This window comes from Amborella trichopoda, chromosome 5, assembly GCF_054954075.1.
Source record: "Amborella trichopoda isolate Santa Cruz 75 chromosome 5, AtrichopodaSantaCruz75HAP2 v2.0, whole genome shotgun sequence".
NCBI lineage: Eukaryota > Viridiplantae > Streptophyta > Magnoliopsida > Amborellales > Amborellaceae > Amborella > Amborella trichopoda.
In genome coordinates, this window is record NC_142340.1 from 16,182,377 (window position 1) to 16,209,492 (window position 27,116).

The following is a 27,116-nucleotide window of genomic DNA, read 5'->3' on the forward strand; positions in this document are numbered from 1 at the left end:
GCTGTTGCCAAATACAAAGATTCCCTGCTATCTTTTCAACAACAAAGCTCAACTCTGTACAAAGACTCTCTGCAAAAAGATGCTGCTCCTGCCCCCTCAAAAGAAAAGATGCTACCGTCAGAACACAACGAAAGACAAAGTGCCACGACGAAAGACGAAGTGCCACCTCAACAGATGCCACCAGAATATGACAAAAGACGAATATTAAAAATTGCCACAGTACAAGAATACGATAAAAGAAGATGCCACCGACCGACAAAAGACACTGTGCAAAATTCCTTTGCTTTTTTACTTTTAGCTTTATGTCACGACCAGTCACGTCCAGCTTTTTCTTTACGTCTTCTCTTCATTTCTCTCTTAGTTTACATCATATCATCTCTATCTTTATGTCTTCTCTCTTTTCTTTACATCACATCACCACGTCTCTTTTTATCTTTACGAATCTTCCCACCTCAGGTTCTTAGCATCCGTTTTATCTTCCTGAGCCTCGAATCTTCCACCTCAGCTACCACAACTTTATGTCACCTCCCTGACCCTCGAATCTTCCACCTCAGCTACTTCTTTCATCTATAAAATCCCTCGAAGCCTTCATTCGAAGTAAGGTCGAAATCTCCCTCTCTGCGATCTCTTCTTGAAAAACACTTCTCTCTTCCTACTTACTCAACAACTTTTCATGAAAGCTTTGCCGACTTCTCTCCTTGAGGCAAGCTCTTATTGAGTAAGTTTGCATACTTCTATTTATATTTCTTTCTATTCGTATGATGTACACAGATGTGTGAGTGTATGTAAGAACTTTTCATATTTTCTTTGTTTATACGATGTATACAGATGTGTGATTGTAATTTGTATAAAGTACCTTCTTTCTGTTCGGACGAATGGGCACCCTTTTCCAGTTACTGCATTTGTAAATTGTAAGAGCTTTGATTTGAACTTTGTGGAATAAAAGTTGTTTATATGCAGTTCAAATTAATTTTTAGCGTAAAAATTCGAGATAGTATTCATACTACTTGGATTATAGTAGATATCTCTATTATTTTCCTTATTCTCATTCTGTGTTGCTTCCTGTATTATACTGTGCTTTTACGTTCTCTACTAGACTATACTACAGTATTTTCAATGATTTTAAGATAAAAATCAAAATTAGATCTTGGCGTGCTTATTGGTATCAGAGCCATTAGACCTTCTTACTATTTACTGTTAGACTATTTTTAGTTGTGAATAGTGTTTAGTTGATAAGCTTCTACTAAAATTATCTATTTATACGGTAGTGATAAGACTCATTGTCGCCCAGTCGATACAGACCATTTAAGCCAGGAAGAGCCGCTCAGGTCATTCAAGACGTAAGAGGTTGACCAGAGTCATTATCCGTACCGATAAATGGAAAATTTTATTAAAACCTTATCAAATAAAACACTATCTACATCTAAACATACTCTAAGGGTAAAAAACAAAGAAGAAGTAGTTATAGATGATATTGAACAACACATCCAAAACTGGAACATACCAAAAGTCCCAATTTCAGATGTGTATAAAAGAGGAAATTTTAATCTAAAGATAGGCTATGCTATTAAAACAGTAGAACAAAGTTTACTTGTTCCAGAGGAACAAGAAAACCTACAATTATTAACAAATAAAATATTACAATCTCATAAAAATAAAGAATATCAATATCTTCATATAGGATTAATACAAGTAGTGGTAAAACCATTAACCAGATTAGGATTAAATACTTCCATTCTATAATGTCTACGAGATGAAAGACATAATAATTTTTCTGATTCACTTTTAGGCATAATTGAGTCAAGTTTATGTAATGGACCAATTTATATTAATTGTTTTCCAAATTATGCCATCTCTTTACATGACCCTAACCTACTTAAAGTATTAACCTTAAATATTAAAACACAAGGTTTTGATATGTTACAAGGATCTTAAAATTTAGCCATTGTATATCGAATCTATTATAAAGTAATGACCATTTTATCTCCAAATGTAACACAAATAGATACAAAAGGACAAACGACTTTCTTTCAAACAAATTCTGAAAAATCAAATATAATAATTCCCAAAACAATCCAATGGTCTCAAATAAAACTTCCACAAGATTGGAAGATTCAAACCTCCAATCAGTCAGTAAAAATTCCACAAAATAATGTTCCAAATCAAATTATTGAACATATAGATGGCGAAATAGAAATACAATTTAATCAAAGATCTCCTATAACTAGTACTGATGATACTTATCTCCCAATCCCAAGACAATCATTACCCTCAACTTTCTTAGCCTCACGAAAGTCTGTGTCTAGCATTACAAGACCTGAAACTTCTTTGAATTCAGAACCTGAAATACAAGGAGTAGTAAGAACTCAAGAGAATATACTTAAACCAGTATATCAACCCATCTACAATGAATCACCAGATACTGATTTTCAAATATTAACATTACAAACGGAAAAGAAAGTAAATACACAATATATAAAACAAGACTATATAAGTGAAACTAATAAAGATTTTCGAAATTGGTATTTAACCACTTTTGCAAAAGAATTAATACAGATGATGCATAAATAAGGAAAATAGAAGAAAAGAAAAAAACAATATTATTTAAACCTCCTCCTCTCATAAATAAGGACAGATTTCAAATGAAAGAAGAATCTTCATCTGAATTAATGCACTAGTTAATTACTAAATTAGCAACTCTAGATATTAAAGAAAAGGAGAAATCTAAGAGTAAACAATCAGTCATAAAAATAGCAGAACCAGCAGCCATGATGCTTCATGAAATTCCAGAAATTCCAAATACCATTACTAATATTAAAGATGCCTTTACCCCAGAAAATAAGATTAACAGAATAGATTATGGTAGGAAAATGAGAATTACATCCCAATCTAGAATGTACCATCATAGACCCACACCAGTCGATGTACGCTTTGAAGAAGATTTAATATCCCATACTGTATCCTATTCCGGAAGAACTATTGTAAACTGGAATATAGACGGAATGTCTGAACTACAGATTTTTGACACGATGAAACATATGACCATGTATGCCACTGCATGCAAGGTCTCTGGAGCCCATGACCAAGATGTAGCAAAGGCTATTATCTGTGGTTTTACAGGATGGCTTAGAGGATGGTGGGATTTTCACTTAAATGATATATCCAAACAACAAATATATATATATATATATATATATATATATATATATATATATATATATATATATATATATATATATATATATATAACATAGTTGATGGATTGAGGAAGATGCTGGGATCAATTATAGCCGTTCAACTTGAAGATGCAAATCCAAATCATAATGACACATACCTCCAGTTCCCTTAATAAAATGATGAGAGGTGGTGAAAAAGGGCAAAGTGAATGTCAATCTTTACACTATTCCATATCTAGCGAGAGAACTGAAAGGTGAGGAAGATGGATGCGATAAAGCTATATTGAAGTGGACATATATCAATGAATAGTTAAACCTGTGTCATATCTACGTTTGCTGTGGGTGAGAGTAAGGTGTGTGAGCTTTGTGTTGAAACTTTCCACTTTGGGTCGGTGACGGTGGATTCAATTAACAGTCTCGTAGTGCAGTGGCTGTCCACAGAATTACCTACAAAGGACCTTACTGTGTGTAAGTTGACAGTTTTGTCCTTGATGTAGTATATTGTATGAAAGGAGCAGTAGATGCTTCAATGATAAAAGGCATAAGGAATGGATCAAAAAGTTGGCCAAAACTTGGGTTAGAACAAGAAGAGATATTTTGAAGTATCAGGTGGTTGATTTTGAGAATCAATGGCTTGAAATAGCATAAGAAAGGTGCCTTAACATATTAGAGTAGAAACCCTTCTTCTCCCATGAAGATTTCGTTAAGATCAAATTTTATGGATGCTTGTTGGGGTATATAGGTCTGGCTGGGAGGGGAGGGGTCATTAGGGATCTTCGAGGCAGGAACTTCATGAACTACTCCGGCCCACGTGGAGTTTGTATCAAACGAAGCTGATACTGGGCAATTCCCAGCAGATGTGAGATATCTGAATCTGGTTTGGAGGTCAATAGTCGTTGAGGAGGATTCAAGTAATATTATTGCATCCTCATTGGTCAAGTTGTGAGTCAGAGTACCCACGACCACTCTGTAACATGTTTGAAGAAATTTTGGAAAGAACTGGCAATCTCACGATCTTTCTGACAGTCAGGAGGCCATGAGATGGCTGATTGGCTAGCAAAGGGACGAAGTCCATATGTTATCACTGCAAGTTAGGTGTAGAGTTTTTCATTGACTCATTTTCATAAAGTTCCTAGCATTAAAGAAGCAAAGTTATCTGATGTTATTCCATTTCCCAAAATCTGATGTTATCATTCAAGTTATCTCCTTAAATTTGACTTTCTATTCAAACAATTTTGGCTACCGGTATTGTGAGACTTGGCCACTTTGTGCTTTGTTATTCAGCCTCTTTCATACCTAATTTCAAAGTAAAGCCTAATCCATATGAATCTCAGCTGCTAATCCTAGTCTGTTCCCATAGCAATCTCCACCCACATAATGTGCTCATAGTTTTGCTTAATAAGTGTAGCCTATCATGTGATACCTCAGCACTCTAGTTCTTTACATTGGGTATATGAGTTTATTCTGCTTTTGGAATTGCTTCCAGAATGTGTACGGTCGTAATGTGGTGGCATGTCACTGCTCAGTGGTTTGTGAGACACAATCTCATGCCCTCCACAATGCAGAAACCTGCAAATAAGCAGCATTTTGCATTATATCCAGAAAGGAGCCTGGACCCTTTCTTTTCTCAACTATGGCACTGTATCTAAGGCATTATGCGCCTAAGCGGTATTTAACCCCAAAATGAACATGTTTACTTTTAAGGTTTTGAAGAATAAGAAGCATAAAAAGCTAGTGATTCTTGTAGGGATGTCAATTTTCCTTGGCAGGATACCTTCTTATCTTTGATAGCCTATCCACAAATACAGTAAGCTCTACTTGGATGGGTCCTGCTTATGTTCAAGATTGATTATCTATTCAAGTACATAATATGGAAGCTTTTGGGTGTAACAAGCGCACATGCACTACATCCCATCTAACATCCCTGTGTAATATCACTACTTGTTCGAATGACCTCCTAAGAAGCCCTAGGCTGCAATAACAAAACCAATAAAGAGGAATACCGTGGTGATTTAGTCCTTAAAATTTGGGGGAGCCAAAGTGCTGTAGCCTTTAGCCATATGGAGCTTGTTGTCTCAAATGTCATGTCATAACCCTTGGTTCCATGTCCAACTCTCAACTTGCACTACTGAACTCTTTTTTCTTCTCGTATTCATGATCTTTATTTGATGACGATGATGGGTTAAGTTCAGTTTTTTTCTCTATTGTTTCAGCTACTAGATGCAAACCAGAGAATATTGCAAGGTGAACCATGGTCAGTGCCATGGACTGCAGAGACCATCCTCCAGGTCAGATACTTGTTCTCTAGGTCTTATGATCTTGAATTTTTCTGAAATTAAAAAGGTGGCCTTTTAACATAAAACTCACATTCAATGCGCAATGTTACTGTAATGAATTTTTCATTATTTGGCATCGCCATCATCATTATATCATGAGCACCATCATCCTTACAACATGAGCAGTTTTTTTTTTTTTTTTCCTGTATGCATTAGTTAGCAGTGAATGTGACATCAACACCAGCATCATCTTTTATAACATAAAACCAATATCATCATCATTCACAAATAGAAAGAAATTTCTCATCTTATTTCTATTCTCGGTGAAATCTTATCTATTCATTCAGGTCATGTTTTTGTGGATTGCTTCCTTTTGGCTAGTTGGGTCATGGATTGTACCATTCCTTGCCCATGCAGCAGGTGTAAACAAAGAAGCTCTGACATATAGAGGCCAAGCCCTATACAGTCTCTTAACCTACGTGGTTGAGGGCCTCACAGGGATTGTCATCCTCCATCGATGCCTTGCCAGGTTCAAGCCCCTGCCTGCTCATTGGTTCTCCTTCACACTTAAAGGGAGTTGGCACATTGACGTGGGCTTGGGTTGCCTCCTTTTCCCATTTGTTAATTGCCTCTCTCAAATTAACCTCAAACTCCTTCCTCGTCCAAACCCAGTTTCAGCTTCTAGCGTTGAGAGATCGATAATGGCTCGTGATCCAGTGGCCATGGCCCTTTATTCCATAATGGTCTCGGTTTGTGCTCCAATATGGGAAGAGATTATATTTCGAGGGTTTCTATTGCCATCTTTGACCCGATACATACCGGTTTGGTGCTTAGTGGCCGTGAGCTCATTGGCCTTTGCAGTGGTTCACTTCAATTTGCAGAGATTGTTGCCACTTGTGTTTTTGGGGTTGGTGATGGGGGCAGTTTTTGAGGTCGAGGAACCTCCTTGCATCGATGCTATTGCATAGCCTGTGGAATGGGTTTGTGTTCTTGGATCTGTTGAAATAGTGTTATGATAAAATTATTTAAGAAAATGAGGTTTTAGGTAGCGAAATTGTTGTGCATGCTATATTTCTTTTGTCTCAAATGGATTAGCCTTCTAATGTATTGTATAGACCTAGTGAGCATGGCTATAAGGCTTGTCAATGGGCTTGATGATCCATTGGTCTTTTGAGGCCCATCTCAAAAAGGCTCGGTACTGAACCAACCCTTGCTTGGAAGGCCAGGACATCAATGGGAGGTTCTGAAGTTGAGACTCCTAAAGCTTAGTATGGTAGAGCCACGCTAAGTCTTCAGCGTATGCATTAAATGGGTGGGTGGCTATAAGAGTGTTTAGAAAGAGATTGTTTACTTTTGTACATAGAAGCCATAATTATTTTTGTCCTTCAAATTTCAAATTTGGTGGTTATAAGAGTGTCATTGGATAGACGAAGTTCCAAAATGTTCAAGTCGAGATGATCAATGTAAAGATTTTTTAATGCTTGAATTGCAGTTTTTCGATGAGTTATAAAATGGGGTTTTATAGGGTTGCAGCTCTATCAAACCTTTTTTAAAAAAAAATCTATTTTTTATTAGGAAAAATTGTATAAAAATCTGTATATTTTCATTTATTACGAAAATACTTGAAACTTTATGTTATTATTTAAATGTCCATTTTTTCAACTTCATAACATTTTTTTTAAAAAAGAAAGGCAAAACTTTTAAAAAGAAAGGCAAAACTGCTCATTTTCAGTTTTTCAAGAAACCAATTTTTAAAAAAATTTGAACTTTTGAAAAATCAAATTTTATTGCCTATAACTTGGCAAGTTAAAAAACTTAATAATAAAAAAAAGGTATGTATATAATGCGATACTTTTATCACTATATTGGTAATATTATATGGTTTTGTTCAAGAGGTTTTGGTATGAAATTATATGGACTTTTTTATTGCTTTTTAATAAAATAAAAACATCAGCTTTTTATTGAAAAAAAAATTTATTGCAATTGGCGGGATTTGATCCCTTGACGCGAAAGTGTAGAGGCAAGTATGATAACCGAAAAGCCATGCCCATTTCATGATGGTGCTTTTTTTTCTTCTTTTTAATAAAATAAAAAATATCTATTTTTTTTCTTTTTAATAAAAAAAACATCTATTTTTTATTGAAAAAAATTATAATACGTATCAGGGGACTCAAACCCTTGACATGGAATTGTAGAGGCATGCATAATAACCAAAACACCAATTTAACTCCAAGTTCAAATATTTGGATATATATAATATTGATATTTAAAAAATTCGATTTTTCAAAAACCAAAAATAGGCAATTTTGTTTTTTTAAAAAAAACACTAGGAAGTTGAAAAGACGAACATATGTGTAATAACAAAAAGTTTAAAGTATTTTCTTAATAACAAAAAATATAACGGATATTTATGTAATTTTCCCTTTTAATGATTTTTTTAACCTCATTTTGTGCTTTGTTTAATCTTTAAACACACATTTCGTATTTTTTTGTATTTTATATATATATATATATATAAACCTTTTCTTTACCGCTATAGTACTCAGCACTATTCGGACTCAGGCTGATTACTCGGATCGGTCATGAGCCAGGTACTCGCCCGGAGTAGTGATTTTTCGAATCACAACTCAGGACACCACCATTTGCCAAATCTTTTAAGGGAAAAGTTTATATTGAGCTTAGGCTCTAACAATCAAAATAAAGCCTACCTAAAAAAATTTATTAAAAAAAAAGGTTTTAATACCCAAATATCCTCAAATTGATCATCTCGACATCAAGACGCATAAGCTTGAGAAATAAATGGATTTCAAGTTTTTGAAATAGTGTATCTTATACAGAATTTTTGGACGGTCAATTTTTAACTTATTTAAGTTTTCATGAATCTGCTCTATCTATATTATTTTTTGACCTTTAACCAGCGTTTTAAAAAACGCCGAGTCGAACCGGACTCGCCCGGTTCGACTCGGGAATAGTGAAAAAGGAACCGGATCGCCCAAAAATCGGAAATCGTCCGGTTCTAGAGAGAACCGGACGATTCTGTACAGTGAATCAGAATCGGCGAGTCCGAACAGTGAATCGGCGATTCCGTACGGAATTTTTTTTTTTTGGTAATCCATGATAGATTTTTTTGTAATCCATGATCGAATTTTTTGGTTTTTTGTAACCCATAATAGAATTTTTTGTAATCCATGATCGAAATGTTTGTTTTCTTTTCTTGTAATCCATGATCGATTTTTTTGTTTTTTTTTTTTTTTTTGTAACCCATGATAGAATTTTTTGTAATCCATGATCGAATGTTTTGTAATATATGATCGAAATGTTTGTTTTTTTTTTGTAATCCATGATCGAAATGTTTGTTTGTTTTTTTTTAATCCATGATTGAATTTTTTGTTTTTTGCTTTTTTTGTAACCCATGATAGAGTTTTTTGTAATCCATGATTGAATTTTTTGTAATCCATGATCGAACTATTTTTTTCTTTTTTTGTAATGCACGATTGAATTTTTTGTTTTTTTTGTTTGTTTTTTTTTGTAATCCATGATCGAATTTTATGTAATCCATGATCGAATTTTATGTAATCCATGATTGAATTTTTTGAAAATTTGTGATTTTTTTTGTTTAATCCATGATCGAATTTTTTTTTGTAATCCATGATAGAATTTTTTGAAAATTTGTGATCTTTTTTTTAATCCATGATCGATTTTTTTGAAAATTTGTTTTTTTTTTTTTTTAATCCATATTATTCAAAGAGAAAACGAGAGAGATGATTTTGAGGCCACACTATCCCAGCCATATAATTCACATATCGAGTCCCAACAGCAACAGTGTAGGGATGAGCACGAAATACTGTAAATTAAATGCTGAATGGCAGTTCATGTAGGGAAAGAACATATCAATATTCGCATATTCATTCAAAAACATGAAAATTCTTAATGGAGTACCCTCATTTTTTATTGAATTCCTAAAAACCAATATTTATAATGAATTTTAATAATTTTTTCGGATTTTTTTGAAGCTTTATTCTGACCGATTCACCCGATTCCGATCCGGATCGCCGATTCGCCGATCCGGATCGCCGATTCGCCGATCCGGATAGGTTTTTGAAAAGCTCGATCCGAGTCACCGATCCGGTTTTTAAACCATTGCCTTTAACTTTTATAATTAAGAATAAAAATATGTTTGAAGGCGAGCCAAAGATTTCCCATATTAAAACCACAAACCACATTTCTCGACTCGACGCTATTTGAAGGTGAGCTCAAATTTAGGCTCTAAACAACCGCACCATCTTTTAATGAGGGCAGGCTCTAACATAAAGTATAAAAAAAAACGTGGGAATCAGAGACTTGCACTACCATTTCATGATTCCAACAGGCGAGGATTTAGCGCATACGCTGAAAACTTGAATTTTCCTTATAACCTCTCAGTTGATTTTCCCTTTTGTTTCGTCGTAGGTTGAATTCGCCATTAAAGCGTCAAGCTCCGCCGCACTCCTTTTTAGGGTGGCAATAGGCCACGCCTGGGATGGACCAGGCCTGGGCGTAGTTTAGGCCTGATCCAGATAGGGCTGACCCAAACCCCGTCAGGCCCAAGCAGGCTGAAGATGCCTTGGTGCACCAAAACCCAGCTAGGCCCAACGAAGCTTAAGAGGCCCAGACCCAGGCCCAGCAGCCACGCCACATAAAATAAAAAAAAATAAAAACACAAAAAACAAAAAAGATTTAACGAGAAGTCAGACGAGCTCTATTGTAGCCTTGACTGAGGCCCAGCACAGCTCTCAGGCACATTATGCGGTCTAGACCCTGCGGATTTTAAGGCGACCAGGCCACCCGACCATTTACCACTCCTACTCGTGCATTCGAAATTCAAATCCCTGGTCCGAGTGAGAGAGTATGCAAGAGAGAGAGAGACCTGCTAATATTGTTTACCAGAGGGATATGCAAAGCAAATTAACTAAGCTTTAGGAGTCTCAACGTCAGAGCCTCTCAAGTCCATTGATGTCCTGGTCTTCCAACCAAGGGTTGGTTCAGTACCTATCCTTTTCGAGATAGGACTAAAAAGACCAATGGATCATCAAGCCCATTGACAAGCCTTACAGCCATGCTCACTAGGTCTATACAATACATTAGAAGGCTAATCCATTTGAGACCAAAGAAATAAAGCAGGCACAACAATTTCACTCCCTAACACTTCATTTTCTTAAATAATTTTATCATAACACTATTTCATCAGATCCAAGAACACAAACCCATTCCACAGGCTATGTAATAGCATCGATGCAAGGAGGTTCCTCGACCTCACAAAAACTGCCCCCATCACCACCCCCAAAAACACAAGTGGCAACAATCTCTGCAAATTGAAGTGAACCACTGCAAAGGCCAATGAGCTCATGGCCACTGAGCACCAAACCGGCATGTATCTGGTCAAAGATGGCAATAGAAACCCTCGAAATATAATCTCTTCCCAGATTGGTGCACAAACCGAGACCACTATGGCATAAAGGGCCATGGCCACTGGATCACGAGCCATTATCGATCTCTCAACGCTTGAAGCTGAAACGGGGTTTGGAAGAGGAAGGAGTTTGAGGTTGATTTGAGAGAGGCAATTAACAAATGGGAATAGGAGGCAACCCAAGCCCACGTCAATGTGCCAACTCCCTTTAAGTGTGAAGGAGAACCAATGAGCAGGCAGGGGCTTGAACCTGGCAAGGCATCGATGGAGGATGACAATCCCTGTGAGGCCCTCAACCACGTCGGTTAAGAGACTGTATAGAGCTTGGCCTCTATATGTCAGAGCTTCTTTGTTTACACCTGCTGCATGGGCGATGAATGGTACAATCCATGACCCAACTAGCCAAAAAGAAGCAATCCACAAAAACATGACCTGAATGAATAGATAAGAGTTCACCGAGAATAGAAATAAGATGAGAAATTTCATTCTATTCGTGAATGATGATGATATTGGTTGGATGTTATAAAAGATGATGCTGGTGTTGATGTTACATTCACTTCTAACTAATGCATACTGGAAAAAAATAAAATAAATGCTCATCTTGTAATGATGATGGTGCTCATGTCATAACGATGATGGCGAAGGCAAATAATGAGAAATTCATGATAGTAACATTGCGCATTGAATATGAGTTTTATGTTAAAGGGCCACCTTTTTAATTTCAAAAAAATTCAAGATCAAAAGACCTAGAGAACAATTATCTGACCTGGAGGATGGTCTCTGCAGTCCATGGCACTGTCCATGGTTCACCTTGTAATATTCTGTGGTTTGCATCTAGTAGCTGAAACAATAGAGAAAAAAACTGAACTTAACCTGTCATCTTCATCAAATAAAGATCATGAATATGACAAGGAAAAGAGTTCAGTAGTGTAAGTTGAGAGTTGGACATGGAACCAAAGGGTTATGACATGACATTTGAGACAACAAGCTCCATAGGGCTAGCTCCATATGGCTAAAGGCTACAGCACTTTGGCTCCCCCAAATTTTAAGGACTAAATCACCACAGTATTCCTCTTTATTGGTTTTGTTATTGCAGCCTAGGGCTTCTTAGGAGGTCATTCGAACAAGTAGTGATATTACACAGGGATGTTAGATGGGATGTAGTGCATGTGCGCTTGTTACACCCAAAAGCTTCCATATTATGTACTAAAATAGATAATCAATCTTGAACATAAGCAGGACCCATCCAAGTAGAGCTTACTGTATTTGTGGATAGGCTATCAAAGATAAGAAGGTATCATGCCAAGGAAAATTGACATTCCTACAAGAATCACTACCTCTTTATGCGTCTTATTCTTTGAAACCTTAAAAGTAAACATGCTCATTTTGGGGTTAATTACCGCTTAAGCGCATAATGCCTTATCTGCAGTGCGATAGTTGAGAAAAGAAAGGGTCCAGGCGCCTTTTTGGATATAATGCAAAATGCTGCTTATTTGCAGGTTTCTGCATTGTGGCGGGCATGAGATACGATCTCACAAACTACTGAGCAGTGACATGCCAACACATTATGACCGTACACATACTGGAAGCAATTCCAAATCCAGAATAAACTCATATACCCAATGTAAAAAACAAGAGTGCTGATGTATCAAATGATAAGGCTACACTTATTAAGCAGAACTATGAGCACATTATGTGGGTGGAGATTGCTATGGGAACAGGCTAGGATTAGCAGCTAAGATTTATGTCGATTAGGCTTTACTTTGAAATTAGGTATGAAAAAGGCTGAATAACAAAGCACAAAGTGGCCAAGTCTCACAATACTTGTAGCCAAAATTGTTTGAATAGAAAGTCAAATTTAAGGAGATAACTTGAATGATAACATCAGATTTTGGGAAATGGAATAACATCAGATAACTTTGCTTCATTAATGCTAGGAACTTTATGAAAATGAGTCAATGAAAAACTCTACACCTAACTTGCAGTGATAACATATGGACTTCGTCCCTTTGCTAGCCAATCAGCCATCTCATGGCCTCCTGACTATCAGAAAGATCGTGAGATTGCCAGTTCTTTCCAAAATTTCTTCAAACATGTTACAGAGTGGTCGTGGGTACTCTGACTCACAACTTGACCAATGAGGATGCAATAATATTACTTGAATCCTCCTCAATCACTATTGACCTCCAAACCAGATTCAGATATCTCACATCTGCTGGGAATTGCCCAGTATCAGCTTCGTTTGACACAAACTCCACGTGGGCCGGAGTAGTTCATGAAGTTCCTGCCTCGAAGATCCCTAATGACCCCTCCCCTCCCAGCCAGACCTATATACCCCAACAAGCATCCATAAAATTTGATCTTAACGAAATCTTCAGGGGAGAAAAAGCGTTTCTACTCTAATATGTTAAGGCACCTTTCTTATGCTATTTCAAGCCATTGATTCTCAAAATCAACCACCTGATACTTCAAAATATCTCTTCTTGTTCTAACCCAAGCTTTGGCCAACTTTTTGATCCATTCCTCATGCCTTTTATCATTGAAGCATCTACTGCTCCTTTCATACAATATACTACATCAAGGACAAAACTGTCAACTTACACACAGTAAGGCCCTTTGTAGGTAATTCTGTGGACAGCCACTGCACTACGAGACTGTTAATTGAATCCACCGTCACCGACCCAAAGTGGAAAGTTTCAACACAAAGCTCATACTCCTCACTCTCACCCACAGCAAACGTAGATGTGACAACTCTTCATTGATACATGTCCACTTCAATATAGCTTTATCACATCCATCTTCCTCACTTTTCATTTCTCTCGCTAGATATGGAATATAGATTAACATTCATTCTTCCCTTTTTCACCCCCTCTCATCACTTTATTAAGGGAACTGGAGGTATGTCTCATTATGAATTGGATTTGCATCTTCAAGTCCAACAGCTATAATTGATCCCAGCATCTTCCTCAATCCATCATCTATGATATATATATATATATATATATATATATATATGTGAATCCAACCTGCTTAGCTCAGGGATTAGAACCTCCCATTTGTAATGTGATGGCCATTGGTTCTCCTCTTATCCATAAGTGAAGAATCGTAACACCTCTCCACCTAAGATTGTAGTTAGAAACCTATTAAGCACTTTGCGTGGTCCTAGTATACCCTATACCATCCTCGATATCAATTTCTCTAGCAAAGTCCATGTCAGAGAATTGGTAGAAAGACTCAACCGAGATGATCCCTCTACTGCTAGGACCCCAGATCAATATATCTTCCCTTGGTATGTAGAAACAAGGCATATTACTCTGATAGCTAGTCAGACAACCATTCGACTTTATCCTTGAGGTCGCACCTAAGATCAGGGGACCAGAACAACATCTGGCTTCTTGTGCTCTGCCTCCTCCTCCTGTACAGGGATTTGCTGGTTACCAGCCAAAGCATGCAAACCAGGAAATTTTAATTTGAGTGGACTGGGACCTAACCATGAGTCTTTCAATAAATGTACCTTGTCACCAATGCCTACATTGAATATGAACTTGCACATGCAAACAGATCGAGTTTGATTAATCCCATTCCACGCGCCCAAGAGATGTCCTCTTCTCCATACTGGTTTCACCATCCATCCAAATTCCTCGACTCTGTAGCATTCATACAACTTCTTCCTCAAATGTTTCAAGCTATCTCTGAACATCCACAACCATTTTCCCAAGAGGGCTCGGTTCATTTGCTTAACTCTTCAAATACATGAGCCCCCTTCACCTCTTTGGCAAGCACACTCTTTCCAATTTGCAGCAAATGAAACTTTCTTTAGTCCAAGGATATACCCCAAAGGAAATTACATCGGCATATTGATTTTGAGGATCACTATAGCTGGTTAAAAATAATTCAATCGGGACCCCATTTGTCATTCCATATTGATCCGCATAAGAGAAGTAAAAGCACCATACGGACAGCCATAGGTTGGTCATTCGGAAGGAGCTTGATTCCCATCTGCATATTCCAGATGGGCGATTGTTCCATACAACAGCACTGCCTTATAAATCCCATTGCCATGCAACTAAAGGCTTCACACACTAGTGCAAAAGTGAATGGAGATAAAGAATCCTCCTTTCTTAAACCTCTAAAGCTTGGAATATAGCCTTTTGGGAAGCCATTTACTAGAATTGATAGATTTAAATAGCATTTGATCCAGCCCGCACTTCATTCCAAACTCCATAAGGATCATTATTTCATCCAGGAAGGAGCATTCTACGTAGTAATATGCTTTTTCAAATATAATCTTTGGTAGCTTCTCAAGGCTTTTTCAAAAATAACCTTCAGTAGCTTCTCAAGGCTTTTTCAAAAATAATCTTCAGTAGCTTCTCAGGGTGCTTTGAATGAATGCACTCCTGAGCTACCAATGCAACATCTAGGTTCTATTTGTTTTCTACAAAAGCAGGTTCTGAGGAAAAGATTATCTGGTCAAGTATTCCCATGGTGCCTTGAGATCTGGAAACACACACAAGCAATAAGTAAATGATATGGAAGACCACAGTATCTCTTCAAAAGCGTTGAACCAAATCAATAACGACTATACTAGACACACGTTCTAAAGTCAAACTTCATTCCTAAGATCCATGTGAAACCCTTGATCACTAAAACATACCACAGCATAGCTTCAACACTCTCCAATGAAAATTTCCAATAATGAAGTTGCAGCATAATTTTTCTAGACCCACAAGCCTAAGGTAATAGATCAAGACACTTGGGCAGCCGCCCCTCAAGTTGGGTCTTAAATGAAGTTTACAAATAGCCATAAAGGTATATGGACTTTATTTGGTATCTGATGCTGACATTCTGTTCTATCCGATGTCAAGAGCAGCAATTGGGGATATTTGGGTTGCATAAGACTGTATGCAAATCACTTCTTGCACCCATTAAGGAGGACGGGGGTACCACGTATCATAATATGACAAAGATATAGGATAAGCTATCCATCCAATAATTGCAAACACCACCAAGATCCATGACACGTGAAATAAGAGTGATAAAAAAACTGTTGACCTAACAAATATGAGGGAAATCTGGTTGATTATAAATTGGCTAAGGGGACAGAATGATGGGTCTTGGTAAATGGAAGAGATGTTCCACAACAAGAAAGTCCATCATAGACGACTATGATTTGTTTCCATTCTTTGTGTTTTTACATATATGTTGTCCATTGGAAATTCAGGACACGAAACTCTTTATTGACCAAGAACTCTCACAAAACTATGATTCAATTAATCTAATGGAAATTAGCGTACCCATCTTTATCTAATGAGAATACGCAGCTATCACCCTTTCCAATTTCAACACTTAGAAATTGCCAACCAACTCTAGCAGTGGAAACCTTTGATATCAGAATTACACAGCTCCCAACCAGTTTGCTGGAATCATCTGAGTTTCACTTTGAAAGGAGTGAGATCGCCACAAAACACCATGGGTCCAACATATGCAATCAACCAGATCATGAACAGTGATCGTTCTAAAAATAAAATAGAGACTGCTCACCTTTCTAAGTCTCCGGAGCCACTGGTTTTTCTCCTCTTTTGAATCATCCAAACCATGACTATTTGATTCAATTTCAATGTCTTCAACGGACTTGTCATTGTTCAAATCATACGACTCCGGGTGGTTAGAACAATTTAATCTCCATCTCTGCAAATAAAATAAAATAAAAATAAATCAAAGAAAGAGAAGAAAGGTAAGTAATTTGGCATTACAAGTGCTAATATACGTTGAATTTCTCATGTCATATTGACAGAAAAAGATGATATTAGAAATGGATAATAGCAATAATAATGGACATAGAGTTCGCTCATGACCAGAGTACCGGGACTCGCCCCAGTCCACTCCAACTCGGGCGAGTAACCCAGCCATGCCCATATTTCCCCTAAGTTGGGTGCAGAAAATGGGGGTAAACAAAATTCAAAAAGTTGCTAAAAAAATTTAAAAAAAAAAAAATGTCAATATAATATTTTGTATATGATTTGGATGTATTTGGTAAAGGTGACTGTTTTTTCTCCATAACCGCTATTTCTATATTCTCCTCCTTATAATTTTTTTTTAACTACCCTAGTTTGTAAATTGTTTTTTTTTTTTCTAAATCCATTTTTTCAATTTTTTTCTACATTTTTTAAGCTTGTTTTAACTTTTTTGAGTTGTTTTAGTATTTGGTTTACTTTTACTACATGTTTATTATTTTTTCAATATTTTTTTCTTTCTTTTAAATTTATTTGGACCAAAATGCCCTGTGCTGGACTGAGCCAAGTCTTAGAGGACTCAGCCAAGTTACCCGGCTCTGCCTTTACCTTGGCCGAGTCGATTTTCTGCATGATATTAGAAAAGCATATGCAACAATGGAAATATAGGGGTTGCTTATTTTATCAGACTCGTGGCAAATCCTAGAAAAATGAAATACTCATAAACGATCCATACCTAGAGCCCAATCCGTACATAGCTTGGGCATCTTTTGTCGAAAAAGGAACGAAATCAAAATAGAAAACAGATATAAATCCACTTACAATAGAGAAATACGAAAACCAATTACCCTACTCCTTATAAAACACAGTCAACCCCACAAATTCCTTTAAAAAAATCAATTTTTTCAAGTGAAAGGAGATTGGAATTGCTAAGACTATTTGATATTCTCAGACAAAATTGCATTCCAAATAAATTGACAGAAATTGAAGCCATGTTTTACCTGGTTCCTAGTATTTGAGAGAGAAACAAGACCATTGGAGCTCCAATTGAAACGCAGAGAGCTTCTGCTTTTCCTCTGTGGCCTGCGTGCGGGAAACCCCAAGAGAGGAGAAGCTTGAGTTGACACCACTGGACGCTTGCGAATACAAGAGCAAGGGCTTGACATGTTACAATTGCAGCCTGTATTGGAGCCTCAAACCCTAAATCTCTCCATGTTAAACCCTAATTCTCCCCATGAAAGAAAGATAATAACCATAAAAATTGTCCACTTATTTCTGTTAAAATGAGATGAAGTGGAGGAGGAATAGAGATTGTGCGCATGAAGAAATGTCGAGACCTTCCTCGTCTCTGACAAGCCTATCGTGAGCCATTAAGTAAATCGTTTGGGTTTTGAGTGTGTGTGTGTGTGTGTATATATATAAGAAGATGCTACGGTATGCCGATTCGTGTACTGCTACAGTAAACACCGAACGGCCCAGATCGAATCTGGGCCAATCTGATGATCACGAATGTCCGGTAATGTTTTATTTCTCTTTTTTTTTTTTACAAATCAGAATGATCTGAAATTTGGAGCGTGTATTCATAAAAAATAGGCGAAGCTACGAAAAATATCAAAAAAATATTTTACATGAAATAAATTGACCAAAATATCCCCAAAAAATTTCAGGGGTATTTTGGTCAATTTATTTTTTGCTACTTACTTTTTATATATTTTTATTAGGTGCACACTAAGATGCACACACGTTCCAAGTTTTAGATCATTCCGATTTGTAGAAAAAAATTAAAATTCAAACACTCTCGAACAACCGTGACCGTTAGATCGGCCTAAATTCGATCTGGGCCGTTGGGCATTTACTGTAGCGGTACGCACATGGGCGTACAGGAATTTCTTCCATATATATATATATATATATATATATAAATTATTTCACGCGGGCTGCACCGACATTTCTACGATCTAGAAAGTGTAAAGCGTCCATCAATTGGATGCGGTTTGCATAGAGCCGAGGCTCTAAACAATTAAAGTAGAGCTTACCTTCAAATAGTGTCTAGAAATGTGGTTTCGAAAATTTTTGCGATCGCCTTAAAATATATTTTCATCTCTAATTATAAAATTTAAAGTCTCAAAAATAGTGTAGATCAAGCAGATCTATGAAAATCTTGAAAGTTGACGGTCCAAAAATGCGTTACAAGATGCAATATTTCCAAAACTTGAAATCCATTTTTTTGGGCTGAATTGGACCATGTTGCTTCCCTAACTCATTCTGTTTGGTGTCTGAGGGGGGGGGGGGGTGGAGGGGGGGAATTCAACATCACCAGATGGTCCCACGAGAGAAATTCTAATCCCAGCATCTCTCAAGGAATGATGCATTTCTCGGACTTCCTTTTTCATCATGAACTACTAGATATACCCCTTCAAGGAAACCGTTTCACTTGGTCAAATCACTCCTATCAACCCTCTCTCTAAATCAAATCGATTCCTCCTTTCCTTGGATTGGGAGGAACAATTTTCGGGCTCTCAAGCTCTGGCTTTGCCGAAACCCACCTCTGACCACTATCATATTCTCCTTAACACTTTAGCCATCAGGAGAGGACCAAAGCGTTTTAGATTTGAACTAGCTTGGTTCGAAGAGGACTCACTCTCCACCCTGACTCCAACTTGGGGGAACTCCTTTTCCACCCAAGTCTCGGGTAGAGCAGGCTATAGGTTACAACCTAAAATCAAACTTCTCAAAGCCTCTCTCAAAACCTGGAGCAAGTCCATCCCCGAGAATTACTCCCAAACCAAATCCTCTTTGCTGAATTCCATCCAAGACCTTGATAGAACAGAGGAGTCCAAACCTCTGACAGCCACTGAAACAATCCTTAGAACCCAAACCAACCTGAAATACTTTTCAATTTTAAAAAAAGAAGAACTGTATTGGTTTCAGAGGTCCAGAGTCAATTAGTTAAAAGTAGGGGACCAAAATGCAGGGTTCTTCCACCGGATAGCTAACTACCACAGAAGAGACAATTCTAATTCCACTATCAAGGTGAATAATCGATATCTCGTTCAGCTAGAGGAAAATTGAGTCGTCCATCCTCGACTTCTTCAAGGCACTCTACACTGCCCCTCTGAGTCCCAAACCAAGGAAATCTGAGGCTTTATCTCTAATGCTTCAAAGAAGCTACAGCTTCAAAGTAAATATGGACAAATCAAAGATGATGGGGGTGGCACTTACAAACACCGAAATCTAAGCGCTAATTCCCTAATTCCTAATTGGGATTGCAAAGTGGAGGCCTTTCCCTAGGAAAACCTAATAAGAGACAGTGGTCCCAAGTCATAGACAAAGTAGACAAGGGTCTAGCTGGCTAGAAAGGGAGATTCCTTTCCCTGGCTGGCCGCACCGCACTGATAAAAGCAACACTGGCAAATGCCTTCATCTACCTTATGTCTCTCTTCCACATGCTGGCCTCGGTCACCAAACGCTTTGACCAGCTGATAAGGAATTTCCTTTGGTCAAGACAGGCCAAGATGATCAAATGTCACCTCATCTCCTGGGACAAGGTGTGCCTACCCAAACTCCATATTGGGCTCGGGATAAGAACCCTCAGAAAACACAACATGGGCCTACTTGGAAAATGGTGGCGGCGTTTAGCCACTCATCCCAACTCCCTCTGGGTTCAGGTCATACGCAAAAAATACAGGATTTCGGATGAAACATGGATACCAAAAAGAAAGGCCCTAGGTAGGGTTTCAAGGGCATGGAAGTCTTTTGCAGCCTCTCTCTCACTATTCAAAAAATTCATCCGCTTTCATCCTAGAGAAGGAATAAGAGTGCGTTTCTGGTCGAACCTCTAGATAGGACACACTCCTCTAAGGGATCTCTTTTCGCCCCTGTACCATCAAGCCTCAAACAAAGAGGCTATCATTGCAAATGAAATGGTCATATCAGGGGACCGAAGAGTCAGGAACCCCTCATTCAGAATAAACCTCAACGAAGACGAAATTAGCGCTAGCTTCGTTTTACAAAAGACTTATCTATCCCCCCAACTTCCCTCTCAACCCTATCTCTGTCCGATCCAAGGTATGGTCTACCATTGCTCCTCCCAAAATATAGACGTTCACCTGGATTGCCTGCTCCCAATGGGCACTCACAGTTGATCAGCTCCAAAAGAAAGGGATTCAAATCCCCAACCGATGCGCCATGTGCTTATTGCGAGGTGGAATCAAACCCATACCTCTTCATTCATTGCAACATCTCTTTGGACCAGTGGAGCCAAGTGATACAGCTGTTTCGTCTTCAATGGGTCACCCCACCCTCGATCAAGGCTCTCGTCTCCTCGTACCACGCTCCTCATTGGTCGAGGGCCAGAAGAACTTTGTGGAAGGCATCCATCGCAGCCACCATATGGGTCATCTGGCAAGAAAGGAATGCCACAAAAATGTAGACTCAACCCTCTTCCACAAGGTTACTACTCTAGTAACTTTCTAGGCCTCCAATACAGGGCCTTCTCCGGGATTGCAGCAAAGACTTTTCTCAATCAATGGAAAAACATCCTCTATCTCCAACCACAGAAGGCCCAAAGACCCAACAATTGGCAGCCACCTCCAAAAGGTGCAATTAAGCTTAACTTCGATGGCTACTCTCTGGGGAACTCTGGTCCCGCTTGAGCAGGTGGTGTTTTTTGAGACCATCACCACAACATCCTGTTCACTTTCTCCGAACACTTAGGCTATGAAGACTCTCAATATGCTTAAGCCATGGCCCTGCTCATGGGTCTAAAAAGCTTCAACCATTCATGGGGCTCACATTTGCTGGTGGAAGGTGACGCTCAAAACGTCATCTCCTGGGCCGTAGGGCCTTCATCACCTCCATGGTACCTATCTTCCATTTTTTATGAAATTGCTTACACATGCAGGGGTATGGTCGTCTCAAGGAAGCATATCTGGAAGACGTCCAACTAGCTCTTCGATCTTCTTGTGAAAGAAGGAGCTAGGGCCCAAGCTGAAGACCCTGCCCGGTCCATCTCCTTTTTTGATCTGGACCACATAGGTCGTTACGAGTGTAGTTACTCTTTAGCACATCTCTTGTAATCGGGCAAGTCTATAAGCCCCAATTTTTTGTAACACAGAAAAATACTTTGCAATCGGGTAAGTCTATAAGCCCAATTTTTTGTAACCCAGAAGCAAACCTATTGTGATTGGGCGGATCTGTAAGCCCAATTTTTTGTATAGGGTCCTTTGACCTATTTTTTGGCCGAGAGACTTGACTTGTGGGTACTCTCAGATCCCTCTTCTATACTTAACACTCTACAGCAATACAACTGTTAACTTTACTCAAAAAAAAAAAAAAAGGATAACAGAATTAAAAAATAAAAAGAAAAAAAACAGCATGAATTTTCCCTTTTTCTCTTTTTTTTGAAATTTATGTTTTTATTTTTACATGTTTGAATTCTAAACAACAAGAAAATGAAAAAAAAAAATTTGTATAATGCAAAAAAGAAAAGAATAAAAATTGAAAAATGCAAAACACAAAAAGAAAGAAAAACCAAAAAGAAAGAAAAAGAAGAAAAAAGTACAAAGCATAGAATGATTTTTTTGCTTTTTGCATTTTTTTTGTCTTTTTTGCCTTATCTTACATTTTCTTGTAATTTAAAAAAAAAAATTCTGATTATTTATTTTTTAATGAAATTTCCACATATTGTGAAGTGTGCTTTGTGAGTATGGATTGGATGTAAGATTTGTGCATTTTGATATAGTTTTTAATTTGTAAGAGATTCTTATTACCTATTGTGGTTGAGACTTGAGACTTTGATATTTGAATTGGAGAAAAAAAAAGTCTTCAAGTGGGTCTCATAGAGGAAGAACGGACCCGCCATGGTGCCATGTAAGAAGACAACATTAGGGAGACAAGTGGGAAACTATTTGCAGATATTGTTTAAAGCTAATAAAAAGTGGGGGAATACATTGGATTAAGGAGCATTTCGCCCAAAAGACTAGGAACATGGCCAAATGCCCCAAAGCTTTCTCTCATTTGATGTATTGAGATACAAAAAAGCATTGAACATCACATAACTGAGAAGTAAAAGAGGCAAACAATTGATGACAAGATCAAGAACCCTAATCCTACCCCAAGGAGGAGTATTTTGATATTAAGGAGAAGAGGAGGCTAAGAATCCCCCCCAAACTAAAAGGAGACTTGGGAAAGTGCGTGCCACCACAACTTCTACTGCTACTGCGACTTGCAAGCTAACAAGGCCAGGTCAAGGTAGGATAGGGGCTTATTTCCCATCGAGGACGACAACAGGCTCCCACCTAACCATCAAAAATATATTGGTCGGGGAGGAAGCCATAGAGAGGGTGAATTTGCGTGTAGTCCGGTGGATGTATCATTGTATTATCTCTTTCAATGCCCTCAACTCCGTTTATTTCCAGCATATGTTGGATACAAAGGCATCTGTAGGCATGGGGTATAAAGACCCTTCCTATATTAAAGAATGTGGAAGAGGTTAAAGTGTTCACAACCAAATATAGGGCACTATGGAAGACATATGGATGTTCTATCATGACTGATGGATAGAAAGATAAAAAAGATATGCAATTAATTAATTTTTTGGAATATTGTCACAAGGGAATAGTTTCCTTGAGGTTTGTAGATGCCTCAACGTAATCAAGACTGCATAAGAATTACTTAAGTTACTTAAGGATGTTGTTGAGGAAGTGGGGCCAAAGAAGGTGATGCAGTTTATCATAGAAAATGCCGTCGAATACTCCTTTTGGGCGCCATTGCTACAAGCTCATTATCCCTCTTTCAGACATCTTGTCCAGCCCCTTTTATAGACTTATGCGAGATGATCCAGGGAAGATGGAATATGTTAAAGAAATTATAGATAATGCAGAGGATATTACAAATTTTATCTAGGGAAAATATCTCCTTATCCCTTATTTTTTACTTCCATATCTCATGAGACCCAAGAATTGAAAATATTACTTGTAAGCAAAAGGTCTCCATCCCCTTTGACCATAAATTTTTGACCCAAACAAACACTAAAATGACACCCTATTCAAACTCCATCTCTTTCTCTAAAACTCCATCTATCTCTCTTCACTTCTCGGTGAGTTTACCAGCCAAAGGGTTTAGCTTGAGCTCGAACACAAGCACACCTTCTTATGTGTGAAAGAGAGATGGAGTTTGGGTTTTAGATAGAGATGGAGTTTTAGAGAATGAAAGAGATGGAGTTTGAGTTTTAGGGAGAGAGATGGAGTTTTGAGAGAGAGAGAGACGATGATGTGAGAGAGAGATGGAGTTTTGAGAGAGAGACGTAATGTGAGAGAGAGAAATGGAGTTTTAGAGAGAGAGATAGAGTCATTTCATAAGTTGTTGAGGTCAATAATACATGCTCAAAAGGGTTTAGGGGGTTGGAAGATTGAAAAGATGGAGTCCTTTTGCTTACAAGTAATATTTTCAATTCTTGGGTCTGATGAGATATAGAAGTTAAAAATAAGGGATAATAGGATATTTTCCCTTTTATCTACATCCATTAATTTGTCCTCAATCTTATGAGTAAGGATGCAAATAATAATGAGTGAGTGATGCCGACAATAACTCGATTTGCTACTAATTCCTCACATTACAGCGCATGTCGAATCAAATGAATGGATTGAGAGTCGTAGTCATGTCAGCAACATGGAAGAATTCTATATGGACTAAGAATACTAGTGGGAAGGAGATGGAGAATTGGGTTTTAAGTAATCATATTTAGACTAGTATTAAAAATGTAATTCAAATTATAAAGCCCACGTAAAGTTTTTGAGAAGATAGTGATTTTAGGCATGCCACGGAGTACATATAGGAGGACCTGACATGAGAAATACTGGGACGTAATTGACAAAAAATGGGAAGGGCAGTAACATCGCCCTAAACATGCAGCTCGATATTACCTTAGCCCCCAATTCTTTTACAACAAGGACCATCAACCCATCCTATGGTTTTGAGGGGGCCTGCAGACCATGGTGGAGAACTCATACCCTGAAACACATATGCAAGTGAAGATCAAAGAGAGTTGTGACAATATCTAAATGCATTAGGAGTATTTGGGCGATCTTTAGCAATTACTTGGAATGGTACAATCCTCCCAGGTAATCCATTTTATGAAGTCATTATTAATTATAATGTAATGCATTTTTCCTTGTGTATTTCTAGTTCTCTAATCTATGTTATTTAATATCACTTTCAAGGACGTGGTGGGAACAATTTGGTGGAGAAGTTCCCAACCTTGGGATTTTTTCTATCTGTATTCTAAATCAAACTTGCAGTGCAAGTGGATGTGAGAGGAAGTGGAGTGTCTTCCAACGCATCCACACTGATAAGTGAAATAGGTTTGAACACATGACTCCAAATGACTTCATTTTTGTAAAATACAACTTGAGCTTTGAAGAGAAGTAATAAATTCTTGTGTCCTTTATTTTTTCATTATGCATCTTAATTATAATGTTCTAGAATTACTTCTATTTTTGTTTAATCTTTGCAATATTATATTGCAGGAATGGAAGGAAACCAATGCCTTAAGCCAAATTGACTTAGAGAGGATCGATCTTGTGGAATAGTGGGTTGTTGAGAAAGAGAGGCTCGCTCTTGAAGGTGTTAAAGAGCATCTAGATAATTGGATAGAGATGGAACCACCATCATCATCGTCAAAATTTTTGCCAACTAGATGGAACCACCATAAGAGGGTAAAATTTTTATTCAATAATTACATGTTTTAAGGTTTTACGCACACTAGGAACGTAAGTTTGTATCCTAATATTGTCATAGGTGTAGATGATGATGATTTGGAGGTTAATACTAAAGAGGCCAATGATAAGCAAATAAATAGAAATGAAGTTGATGAAAACGACTTAATTATTTTTGACAGATTTGTTATATCACTTGGGTTTTGCAATATTTTAATCGTAAGAAGGTTTTAAGGCCCATAAGTTATAGATTGTGGACTTGTGGTGGTATACTTATTTTCTCCCTACTTATGATTGTGGTTCATAACAAATGTTTTTAATAATATATTATGAGCCTTTGTTTTGTATCTTCTTTAAAATTTGAGTTATCGTACTATTAGTCAGTATTTCTTATGGTTTGAGGAGTTATGTTTCTAATATCTTTTGACTTTTTCTTAATATTTTCGATTCTTCTTTTTTTCCATATCTTTCTCTATTTTTTCAATTATTTCCTTATTTTACTATTTGTTATTAATTATTCAATTTCTTAGACCGGTCCAACCAGTGAACCAATCAGGTTCGGGCCGTCCAACCAAACCGGTGCCTACACTGATTTGTTCACCAGTCCGGCCATAACAACATTGTTCAAAACATACAAACATAGAAGCGAGTTGCCAAGTCTTTTTATTGGAAGGGATAAGCATGACAATAAAACAGTTAGTAGCAGAGTGCAACACACTACCTAGGATTGTCTTATTGCTATCCAAACGACATGAAGTAAAAAATCATGTGAAAACCATACCTCAGATCTCGGAGAAAATTTTGGTTGCTCTTCAATAACCTTGTTTTGAGACCATGTTAAAAAGCAGCAATGAGAGCAATGATCAAACTATCTCAATACAAACCATAAGTTATTTATGACTAATTAAATAAATATAAAGAAATAGTCAACACCAAAGTTCTAAATATTTCTGGCTGTGTTCATAATAACCCAAAGCAGAAGGATAACACTTCAAAAAAAAAATCCCTAAAGTTTTCTTCTAACTATAAATAAATAAAAAATTTGCAGGATTACGGTGCCTATTTATAGCTGTAGAAGGGACTATGTCATCCCATTCAAACTCCATCTCCTATGCAAACCCTAATGACATAGAAATTTCCTTGACTTCTCCTGATCCACCAAACCTTACATATCTCAATCCAATAGAAACATCCCAAACTTATCCTAATCAACCAAAACTAATATAGAATGAAGTTTGATTTCTAACATAGTACACTGGAAACATGGAGAGCGAAGCAGAATTAGCCCTGAGTTACAAAAACGCATTAAAAATGAACGTTCAAAACAAAGAGTGAAGTAAAGAGAGAGAAGACATTCGGACGATTGGAGAGAAAAAAAAAGTGAAAATAAAGATACCCTAGAAAGCGAGAAAAGAGGTAGGGAGATACCTGATGAAGAGAGAGATACCTGATGAAGCAAGAGAGAATATGAAGATTCTGAGCAAATACGAGAGAAGGAGAACTCTTCGGAGAGAAGATGAAATGGAGGGTTATGGCGCATGAGAATTGGAAGGGAATGAAGACGGATGAGCTTCTTCTCTGGTCACGAGAAATTGGCAGGAGATTATGCACCAAATCCCTTGCCAAATATCAGATGCGTGGCAAAATGTAAATGGCGAACCGAGAGACTGAAAATAGAAAACGAGAGAGAGTGGGAAGGGCAAAAGGGGATAGCGCTTAAATTCTTGCCAATGCCTGAAAAATTTTGGATTTTGGAGCCAACATCCATG

The 27,116-nt window shown here is 37.5% G+C and overlaps 1 protein-coding gene and 1 non-coding gene across 46 annotated transcripts in view; one reads left to right on the forward strand and one right to left on the reverse strand.

Annotated features, from left to right (window-relative positions):
* LOC18448144 (uncharacterized) overlaps window positions 1-6,506 on the forward strand; it is a 28,762-nt gene extending 22,256 nt beyond the window's left edge. The window contains exons 5-6 of the transcript XR_016056713.1: window positions 5,390-5,464; window positions 5,834-6,506. This is a non-coding gene — a transcript (uncharacterized LOC18448144). The remainder of the gene's footprint in view (window positions 1-5,389; window positions 5,465-5,833) is intronic.
* LOC18448145 (uncharacterized) lies at window positions 1,314-27,116 on the reverse strand. Of its 45 annotated transcripts, none has more exons than XM_088868533.1 (7): window positions 26,795-27,115; window positions 26,129-26,167; window positions 24,556-24,643; window positions 17,632-17,810; window positions 16,440-16,586; window positions 11,665-11,739; window positions 10,622-11,257 (listed from the first exon to the last, which is right to left on the reverse strand). In XM_088868533.1, the coding sequence occupies exons 4-7, from the start codon at window positions 17,794-17,796 to the stop codon at window positions 11,252-11,254; spliced, it is 393 nt and encodes a 130-aa protein (XP_088724659.1). In that variant the 5' UTR covers window positions 17,797-17,810; window positions 24,556-24,643; window positions 26,129-26,167; window positions 26,795-27,115; the 3' UTR covers window positions 10,622-11,251. The 45 variants fall into 45 exon arrangements, with proteins under 45 accessions (XP_088724638.1, XP_088724659.1, XP_088724648.1 ...); XM_088868522.1 differs by having other exon boundaries at window positions 10,622-11,260; XM_088868515.1 differs by having other exon boundaries at window positions 10,622-11,296.

Bases quoted from the DNA above. Each gene is read 5' to 3' on its own strand.
- LOC18448145 (XM_088868504.1), bottom strand. From the start codon at position 11,701: ATGGACAGTGCCATGGACTGCAGAGACCATCCTCCAG. The intron at 11,297-11,664 runs GTCAGATAATTG...CTTTTTGGCTAG, and splicing joins CTGCAGAGACCATCCTCCAG to TTGGGTCATGGATTGTACCA.